At 40.6% G+C, this 11,325-nt stretch overlaps 1 protein-coding gene across 4 annotated transcripts in view; it reads left to right on the top strand.

Moving 5' to 3' along the window:
• LOC119550298 (probable serine/threonine-protein kinase nek3) overlaps window positions 1–11,325 on the top strand; it is a 64,155-nt gene that overhangs the window by 47,713 nt on the left and 5,117 nt on the right. For all 4 annotated transcript variants that reach the window (XM_037858893.1, XM_037858894.1, XM_037858892.1 and 1 more), the window contains one exon: window positions 9,628–9,746. In XM_037858893.1, coding sequence (XP_037714821.1) covers window positions 9,628–9,746 — 119 coding nt within the window. The remainder of the gene's footprint in view (window positions 1–9,627; window positions 9,747–11,325) is intronic.

The raw sequence follows: 11,325 nt of genomic DNA on the forward strand, positions 1-11,325 counted from the left end.
TCCCTTGCCCTTCTGGTAATTTCAGCTAATTAATGGCATCATTATAGGGCTCCGTATCCCTCGGACATGTTAATAGTGTTCTCTGTTTACCTTTGAGCCGTTCGAAAGGATAATTATGCTGTAAGTGGTCCAGACACGCCCGCCCATTTGGATCCTGCGCCAGGGTAAACAGTTTTGCAAGATCCAGGAAAATTTGTGTGGTCCCACTTGAGTCATAAGTCTCAAGAGATTGGAGGTGAAAAATAATTTCCAGCTAAGAAACCCTATGTTTTTGATGAAATATTCAAATGTTTAATTTAACATAGGTCTCAAAAAGATAATGCAAAAGTAAAGTTTGCTTTGTTGCAATAAAGACTACCCACCTTATAAATTCCAATCCAAGTACCAAAGCCAAAGTACAAAAAACTGGCAGCCCAGTTTCAGCTCCATAAATTGCAGCAATCGATTGGTAATGTCTTTCCATTTTGTTAAGCAATTAGAATACCATTTCAGGTACGCAAAGATAAAGAACCTTCGGTTTGGAGCACTTAATTAAAACCGCATAAATTTGCCACTCTAATTTCGAACAATAAATTTTGCACCACCCCGAAGTGAGCGGAAATTCAATTACAAATCCATTGCGAGACAAAATTGCGGGAAATTAATTCGGGATATTTATGGAGCTGTGCCGAAAATCACCCCATACATAACCATAAAGCCGGCTTTATCTGTTGTTAACCCATTAGTTGACAAATTTTTCGCGGGGCCAACGCGAATGTGGCGCCCACGCAACTTCCTAGAGAATTACGATCATTGGCCAATCGATGGATATTAACACCTGTCTGCATAAATCTCGCCACAACTATATCTTAATTTATGGTGACGTAATCAATGCTTCTGCATCTATCTTGGCCATAACTCAGATCGTTTGCGTGCGTGGATCCAATGGATCCATGGATCCGTGGCAAATGTTAATGGCCCTGTGGCTGGCAAAATAATTCGGCAAAATAGAAAAAAAATAATACGAAATGGTAAAAAAGTCGTAAAAAATGAAACAATTCAAATTGTCACAATAACTCAGCGAGTTATGATCAAAAGGAAGCCAGCCAAATTTTACTGTTTACTGGCGACTGTTGCAACTGCAAACGGCAAACTGCAACTGCAAAAGCCGAGTGTTAACGTAAACCCATTAAATGGGATACCGAAAAGCGTAAACAAGTGACGGAGACTGCAGCCGTCGGCAAAATTTATGTGGCCCGAGTTGACAATTTTTCCAGTATATTTTCGGGTGGGGAACATAATGTTTTTCTTTTCTTTTTACCTTTTTTTTTGTGAACCTGCTGTTGGCGCATTAGCGGGGCCATTTCAAGTTGGCTAACACGCAGTTTAAACGGCTTGTAAGTGACCACGTTTGCACTTAATTAATAAAGTCCGCAAATCCATGCCACACTGTTTGTTGACTTTGTTGCCTGGCCATGTTGCAACTTCGGTTCGCTGGCTATTCGATTCGAATTCGAGTTGATTTGAGATTTTCGGGCTGCCCGCGTCCTTGCTTAGATAACACTGCAATTAGTGTTGCCCGACGCAATATATTCTTGTGTTTATTTTAATAAATTGCCATCGAGCCGGGTCGGTTTAACTTAATTAAATGCCAGTTTCAATTTATTTTCCATTTACTCTCCCTGACTGCTTGGGCTGCCTGCGTTGCCTGCTCGCCACAATGAAAGCGAAACCGCAGAAACAACAATATCGCCGGGTAAATAAACAAAAGCGGGCTGTGGAAAAAATTACAAAAAAAAATTGCCTCTGCGGCTGATGGAACTATCAATGTAATTTAACATTCATTCGCCGCCAGCAGCAATTAACTGTAAATAACTTGCGGAGCGGGCTGCGTGTGTGGTCTGCAAAAAAGCAAATAAATAAAATACCACTTTCAATATCGACTACAAAAGGCGGCTTTTTATTATTGCCCTTGTCATCGACATTGTCCGCAGGCCATTCGATTGATAAATGCTTTTCCAACACTCGTACACCCAGGTATATCGATAACAGCAGCAGGAGGCCCCTGAAATAACAGTATATCCATGATGAGATGAGTAACGTTGTAGTTTATAAAGTTCACTTGTGAGTCACTGACTTGTAACAGACAGCAAATTGATTGATTTTTCATAAATAAACTGCATCAATTATAAGCTTAAAATGACGTGTTTCCCTAGGAAATGACAAATCCATTGCGATCACGTAAACACTTTTAGCCATTTCAACGACATGTTATGAACTCTCTTAAGTCACTTTACTTTACTCAGAAAACTATAAGTTTGCACTTAACAAAAAAAAAACTGGAGCAACACCGAATGCTTTTTAGGCTTTTACATTTTATGGCTATTTTAATCAAATTCAACAAAAATTCTTGAAATGGTTGCGCTTATAAATTTTATCTCAAATTTTTCTATAATTTTAATTGCTTTTTCTTGATTTGGTGGACCACAAAATTCAATCAGTGCAACATAAATTATAACCAAATAAAATCCGGTGTGGAGTCCAAAAAATGTGACCCAGAAATGGGCTGTGTTGACTTCAATAAAAGAGATTTTCCTTCACGATAGTTCCTAGGGGGAACGGGAACCACCCACATAAAGAGCAAAAAGTGTGGTATTTTCTCCCACTTCTGTGCTCTTAAGTACACTGGAAAAAAAAGATATTAGTAATGAAAATATTTTTTCCTTAAAATTTAAATTAGTAAAGAGATGGTACTTATTTTTATCTGAAATGACGATCCTCTTAGTAAATTAAAATATTTATTAAAGTAAATAACTTTACCATCCCTTTTTCTTGCTATAGTACTTAATCTTTTAATTTATAATAACCATCGAATTTTAATTAGTAAAGTGATAGTATATTATTTATATTTGTAATGACAATCCTCTAAGTTATTTATAATATTGTTTTGCTATAGAAGCTTTTGTTTGATAATAATATAATTAACTATCGATGGTCGATCCATGAGTTTTTCCCTGTGCATTGTCTGGTTTTGTGGGGGCGACAAATCGTGCGCTAATTAACTCATTGACACTGTGGCCTCTGGAGCCCGTCACCCCCGATGCACTGCAGCCAATTCCCGGGGGCACCGATTCGAGTGGCGTCAGTGAAAGAATCGTGCGTAAAACTTGAGTACGCTCCACATTAAATGGCGCTAATTTCGAGGCATTCGAGTTGGCTTTGGCTTTGGCTTTGGAGCTGGTCAGCGGAGATGGAAATGGAACTCGAAATGGAAATGGAACTGGACCCCAGGTTTGAGCTGGGAGTTGGGGGCCTGGTCTTCAGGGCGTGCCAATGCAATTAGCATTAGTGCAGTTGCGAGGGGGAGGGAAGAGTGGAGGTCGAAACTGATAAATGGCTGCAAGTTGAGGTTTGTTTTCCTTTTGCCCAGGCCCAGGGCAGTTTGTTTGCCGCTCTCCGCTTACAAAACAAACCGAAATGCCAGCCGCGGCACCAGGCGAGCAAATAAAACGGTTTCTTCCAGGAAACGTGACAAAAACGTCAATAACTGCGGGCCTCTATACGCATACTGTACCATATGCCGTATACTATACCCTATACCATATACCATATAGTGGCTGCGACTATGGCGATTCCGATGACGATGCCAATACCAATAGCGATACCAAAACCAATACCGATGATGGCCAGGGCCACTAGTTGCAGCATGTGACAAATCGCAGTTGTTTGTTGACTTTGCAGCATATGCAAAATGCAAAATGCAATTACTTAGGGCCGAGTGTAATCTAAGACGCTTCACCCAGACCCCAGACTCAAGACCCCAGACTTCCAGAGCCCGAGAGCCCAGGGAACCCAACTGCAATCGTCAGCGCTAAAGTTCCGGGAATGCAGTCATCGAAGTGAATGCCTCAGACGACATTCCAGGAACTATTGGATCTCATAGGGGCAATGCTCTGGGGGAAGTTACGCTCAAGAGCCAAGGATAACAGTCTGCCATGTTCAATGAGAATATAAGTTCTTCCAAAGATTTTCTAGACTTCTTAAGGAATTAAGAACGATGCAGGGGATAACCTTATATCAAAGAAAAAAGTTTATAAAACAAGGAAGAACGCTATAGTCGAGTACCTCGACTATCAGATACCCGTTACTCAGCTAAAGGGACCAAAGGAAAATGGAGATATGCAAGCAGCAAATGCGCCACCTACCGGCGGTAGACAGATTTAAGCGTTGTGGGCATTAGAGTGGGCGTGGCAAAGTTTTTTTTTAAATCAATCGATAGGTATTGACGAGACCAATACATTTCAGTTTAAATTTTTTATCTACCATGAAAATTGTGGGCGCCACAGACTTGGGCGGTTTGTGGGCGTTGGAGTGGGCGTGGCATATTCGCGTAATAAACTTGCGCTGCGCTCAAGCCTACGGAATCTAAATCTTAAAACTCGTTTCTCTATCTTTGATATTTTCCGAGATATCCGCGTTCATATTTACGATTTTTTGCAGTTTGTGGGCGGTTTGTGGGCGTTAAAGTGGGCGTGGCAAACTTTTTTTTAGGTCAGTCGGTAGGTATTGATGAGAACAATACATTTCAGTTAAAATTTTTGTTCTAGGATCAAAACTGTAGGAGCCACAGTTTTGGGCGGTTTGTGGGCGTTAGAGTGGGCGTGGCACTCTTTTGAAACAAACTTGCGCTGCGCAGGAATCTCAGCAATCTGCATGCCTAATCCCAGTATTGTAGCTCTTATAGTTTCCAAGATCTCAGCGTTCATACGGACAGACGGACAGTCGGACAGACGGACAGACGGACAGACGGACAGACGGACAGACGGACAGACGGACAGACGGACATGGCTAGATCGACTCGGCTAGTGATCCTGATCAAGAATATATATACTTTATGGGGTCGGAAACGCTTCCTTCTGCCTGTTACATACTTTCCGACGAATCTAGTATACCCTTTTACTCTACGAGTAACGGGTATAATAAGAAATGGGTTCAGAAATACCCCTACTCTTAAAACCCTTTAAAAATATGTGGCCGTTGCATTTCCTGCCATTTGTTTGCATTTACTTAAAGTCCAGGGCTTTAACTCTCCTCGTTAATCATAAGCCGGCATGGAATTCTTATCCGCATAGAAAACCCATATAAGAGTGAAAGTAGAATCCGGAAAGTAAAATCAAATATGGCTGGTCCCGATAAATATGCCAGGGAAATGGCTCTTGATTATCATAGAGATCGATAAGCTGCGATTTATGATTATCAAGCTCTGGAGATGAGAGCTGGCAACGCCCACCGATCCATTGGTCACTATCCACACAGATCCCATAACTCAAATCGAAGATGGAGGCGAAGATCATGCTGATTGAATGACAAAGTGATCGGGCCGTTGGAAAAACCGTGTGACGGTGATGGTGTTGGCCATAACCATATCCATATGTACACGGTTGGATCGTAAAATCTTTTTCTGATTTTCGTCTCTGTTGTTTTTCGTACATGTGCCGCAATTACGAGGCTTTTTGACGCCCCAGCTCGTTGTCGAGATATCTGATTTTTATACCCGTTACTCGTAGAGTAAAAGGGTATACTAGATTCGTCGGAAAGTATGTAACAGGCAGAAGGAAGCGTTTCCGACCCCATAAAGTATATATATTCTTGATCAGGATCACTAGCCGAGTCGATCTAGCCATGTCCGTCTGTCCGTCTGTCCGTCTGTCCGTCTGTCCGTCTGTCCGTCTGTCCGTCTGTCCGTCTGTCCGTCTGTCCGTATGAACGCTGAGATCTTGGAAACTATAAGAGCTACAATACTGGGATTAGGCATGCAGATTGCTGAGATTCCTGCGCAGCGCAAGTTTGTTTCAAAAGAGTGCCACGCCCACTCTAACGCCCACAAACCGCCCAAAACTGTGGCTCCTACAGTTTTGATCCTAGAACAAAAATTTTAACTGAAATGTATTGTTCTCATCAATACCTACCGACTGACCTAAAAAAAAGTTTGCCACGCCCACTTTAACGCCCACAAACCGCCCACAAACTGCAAAAAATCGTAAATATGAACGCGGATATCTCGGAAAATATCAAAGATAGAGAAACGAGTTTTAAGATTTAGATTCCGTAGGCTTGAGCGCAGCGCAAGTTTATTACGCGAATATGCCACGCCCACTCCAACGCCCACAAACCGCCCAAGTCTGTGGCGCCCACAATTTTCATGGTAGATAAAAAATTTAAACTGAAATGTATTGGTCTCGTCAATACCTATCGATTGATTTAAAAAAAAACTTTGCCACGCCCACTCTAATGCCCACAACGCTTAAATCTGTCTACCGCCGGTAGGTGGCGCATTTGCTGCTTGCATATCTCCATTTTCCTTTGGTCCCTTTAGCTGAGTAACGGGTATCTGATAGTCGAGGTACTCGACTATAGCGTTCTTCCTTGTTGTTTTTATTTTGATTCGGTTTTTGATTTTGGATTTTGTTCATGCTGTGCAGTTTAGCATTTTATGATTTTTTAATTTTATGTTGATGAAGCTCATTGCTTGCATATTTGATTAAGGTTTTGGCTGTTGTTGCTGGCTGTGTTTTTTATGGTTTGTTTGCTGGCCGTGTTCTTTGTTTTCCTGATTATTCCAGCATAATGCCTGATTCGCTTGTTTTTAGACTTCCCTCTGAGTGTGTCATTTGTTACATTTTTGGGTTTTGACATTATATTTCAAGAGCTGTGTTTTAACGACCCACAAAATAAAGCTGTGCACAGCTGGTGGGCCAGCCCATATAAACTGGGGTATTTATAAAACGGAGAAATGTATAAAAATAAGGAAATTATTAACCGAAATAATGATATATATGGCCTGAATCAACTAATTATAAGACCCAAGGAATTCGCAATTTACTGGCGAGGGTATGAAATTCTTATCGCTTGTTTACGAAATTATGACAGTTTGGTGACGCAAATACTATGACGTCGCAGACTTCATTTAGTGACAATTAAATTATGGCCAGCCAGCCGCTATCATTCAATGCCATAAATGACCATAAATTAGAACAACCAGCACGCTCGAAATTCTATATCCATCGCTTCGTTCCTGAAACAAATCACGCCCCCATATCAAGCCCAATCGATACCATCTCAGAACGCCCTTTCGTCGGTTTTATTTTGCCGTATTTATGCTGATGCATTTCCCAGTTCAAACGCCCTTTCGCATCTGAACGAAACGCGACGAGACGAACATTCCACTCACCATGACTAATAACTTAATTAGAAACTCGGCAGAAGACGAAGATTTGGCTGTTAAAATCTTAATAACTTGCGGCAAAAATGCGACCCGATCGAAGCTTTTTATTGAGTGAAAAACAAACCCGTGGCTAAGATCTCTAAAATATCCAAAAAGATCGAAGCCCATAAAAATTCCAAAGCCTAAAATGCATTTGATGGCTTTTTTGGGTGAGTGTGTCGTGAAAATAAAAATAAACATTTGGCTTTTCTAGTCTGGGGTTTTTATGTTTAAAGGCGATGTCTGAAGTCTGAAGTTACATAGATGTTAGGAATTGTGGCACTTTCAATGTCAAAGTCATTGGGAGTTCAACGATATCAAATCTTGGGACATCTAATGGATTAACCAAGCCGCAAAGACCGCAACAATATTACCGTTGCTCATCTGAATGGACTTGCACTTCCTGCTCGGCTGAGAAATCAAGTAGGCAAATATGGCACAATGGAGGTGGATCGAAGTTGATAACGCCTTCAGAGGGGCGAATAAAAAGGGCGACTGTAACCAGTGACTAAAAGTTACAGTTCACTGAAAAAAATACTTACTGAAATAGGTTTCGAAAGAAAAATGGATAGATGAATCTGTGGAAGACCCAGCGACATTATGCTCTGCAATTTAAAAGGTTCAAGGAAGCTTAGCTCAATTAAGTTCGGATTTTTTTATTTTGTGAAATTTATAGAACACAGAATATGACCGATACTTAATGTATAATAATACTTAATTCAGAAAGACTTATTTTTAAGAATAATATATTTGTTCCACAAAAACTCTTAAACATTTAAATGGTTTAAAGATACTTAAAATATGGTAATATAATGGGGTACAATTTCAAAATGGTATGGAGCTATAATAAAAAAATACATTCTAATTTAATATGATAGGAATAAGTAGATTTTAAATTTATAGAAATTATAATTTAACAGTAATTATTATTACAATACCTATCAGTTTTATACGATCAAATAACTTGATTTATGGCACCTTTTTTTCTCCCAGTTCAGCACCAAGTGCGCACTCACAAGTGCAGGCTGCCAGAGGGTGCTCCACTCGGGGTTTGTGTCACCAAACTAATGAAATCAATAAGCCAGTCGAGCGGCCGGGCCGTGAATCACAATAACAACAACAAAGGGTGCTCCCTGGGGCACAAGGCACAAGTGGCTGCCACCGGCGGCCAAAGGTGTGAAGCACAGAGTCACTCAAGCCCTCAGCTCGCCCCGGCTTATGAAATATGAGAGCCAAGAGCCGAGATCCCAGAGCCAACAACTGAGAACTGCGAACTCAGAACTCAGAACCCATACCGAGACCAAGACCAAGACCAAGAACGGCGACTCTTGCCAAGAATTTGTGTGCATAAATTTAATTACTGGCAGAACGGCAGAATGGCAGACGACTGGTACTGGGACCGGGACCGGGCTGAACCCAGTCACCTATCAATCTAACTCGAGTGGCTTTTCTCCTCGTGTTGCCTTTTTCTTTGGCTTTTCAAGTGCTTTACTTATTAGTGACTTTTGTGGCCGCATCCCTCCTCCTGGTCCACCCCGCTGAAGTTCAATAGCCTGTCGAGGCCAGATACAGCTACAGATACGGATACAGTATCTGGAATAGTGAACCCAGGGGCAGATGCCCCGCCAGATACTCCAGATACATTGTCGGTTTATAATTAGCGGAGAGAGCATGCGCACCTTGGCTACTTGACTTCGGGGTTTCGAGGTTTAATGCATTCGCCGACTATTTTGGGAAATTGTTTTGGTTCTTGATCGAAATTATAGCAAACAAATAAGGAGGATTTTTAGCCCCAGTCTAATTATTATTGGGGATTCATCAAGGGTGTCTTAATACTGAATAGTAATATTAAACAATTATATTAATTAAGAGAAGTTTGGTCAAAAGAAATACATAGATTCTTTGCTTTTTCCCCATTTTTAACAATTAATATTTATTTTGAACTAAGATTTCTAATAATTTTAAGCTTTCTAGTTGAAAATATTTTTATAGATAAATAATTCTACAAAGTCTTAATATACCATGTTCAAGAACTTATTATTTCGGAAGCTATAAATATTTATTCCCAAATAATAAGAGCTCTAAATACCTATTTAAGTTATAAATATTTGACTGCAACTCATCACCATCGACATTCATTAAGTAATATCCGCCAAGACACGTGTTTCATAGTAAGGTCAAAGTTCTAGTCTTACACACACTTTTATCTCGATGTTAATGACAAACCCCCGCCCCCACCCATCGTTACCTTCCGTTTTGGCACGCTTAATCACTTCGACGAAAGGAGCCATGTTTGCCTTTAATTAAAAATGTTTTTGCCCGCCAAATATTTACATCATTAACTAATGGAATTAATTTGTTGTTTTGGTTTCTGTGTTTTTCAGAAAATATAACGATAGTCGGCTTCCCGGATTATCTGAACAACGAATTCAAAATAGCACTGTACGCAAAAGAAACTCAAAGATATTTGTGTTTCAACGACAATTGGAGATTAGTTGGCATGGTGAGTAGTAATAGAATATAAATTTTGGGAGTTCTCCGACGAGGAGAATGATTCACTTTCCAGAGGTGTACATCCCCTTGATAGATAAAAAACATCGCCAAGATGAAAGGGAATTTCCACACGATTTGTTTATGGCTAGATAAAGTTTATGGCATCTTGTTGGGCAAGCAAATTGTTGGCAATAGCCATAATTATATGCTTGACAATATTTGTTCTGCCGGTATATAGATGCTGATATAGCCAAGGCCCGGTGCAGCGCCTTTGATTGCATTGCATTCGTACTTCACATACTTGACAAAGTGTAGGAAACTCATATTTTTCCGCTTCTCCCCGATTTGTTTTTATGCAAACTAACTGTGCAAACACTGTAATTTATGACATGTTCCACATAATGGTTTTATGCAAACGATAGCTTAGACGACAATAACAATATTATAGCGACCTGGCCAAATTGTCAGCCACAATGGGTGAAAACCTGTTGCGGTTGCACCAAATCTGTCAGCGGGCCGAACAAAATATTTATTACAATATTTTTGTAATTTGTAATTCGAAAATGCGAACAATTTCATATGCAATTACGGCCGAATGTGGCACAGATTTTCAGATAGGTTTACGCGGCGTATGCGTGATTTCGCATGGAGCAATGAATTGCAACTGTTCGGCTATTCGAAGGAAAATGGAAAATCAAATTTTCGAGACATTGTAACAGTTTTTACGAGCCCCTTTCAATGTCACACGCTGAAGTGCCGCCACTCGAGCACTGAGATTTGCCATCATAAAAGTCAAACAACTCGTTTATGCCAGATAGATATGTCTAATCAATCAGACGGATGACGCGGCACTTAATTGCCGCTGTTATGTGGTAATGGCGAAAACATTTCAATGTCCTTTGCGCCACTTGCACTTACAGTTAGCTAGCTAAACCGCACTCGAGCTCTGGGCAAACAATAGAACCCCTAAGGTCAGGCATTTCCATTGCTTTCGATTATGACCGCAAAATCAATGTTGAGCTGTTGTGCAAATACCCGCCGTGATTAGCGCACTCCATTCGATATCTTAGGGGGCTTTTCGCGGTAAGGCTAGTGTCACAAGTGTGGGCCGAGGTCACAACTTCTGATTACTCGATCGCTTTTCGAAATAGTACAATTGAGTTTAACCCAAACACTCGGTGGCACTTGACCAGTGGCAAGAACCTTCTCAAATACAGCAATTACGAGCAATAAATATGAGAAGAGCAAACAAGTAGTTCCTTGCTAAATATGGCACAAGACCTAATTGCTTGGGAAACGTTTCATCTGCGATTCATCTGCCAACGAATCACTTTGGGCCACAATCGCCTCAATCTGAGCGATCAGATCGGTCTGCTGATAGCACAAATGGCCAACACGGCAGCAACACGCGCTCAACAACTTAAATAAGAACGTTAAGGGTTGTGATATAGGATCTGTTAATACCCTGGAATAATAATTAATTTACAAGGGCTCATTTAAAAGCAAAGAAAATGATATATTATCTTTAAGTTCCCTGGAACTAAAAGCAATTTACAAGGACTCAATTTAAAGCGAAGAAAATTTTCCAC

This window comes from Drosophila subpulchrella, chromosome 2R (genome assembly GCF_014743375.2).
Source record: "Drosophila subpulchrella strain 33 F10 #4 breed RU33 chromosome 2R, RU_Dsub_v1.1 Primary Assembly, whole genome shotgun sequence".
NCBI lineage: Eukaryota > Metazoa > Arthropoda > Insecta > Diptera > Drosophilidae > Drosophila > Drosophila subpulchrella.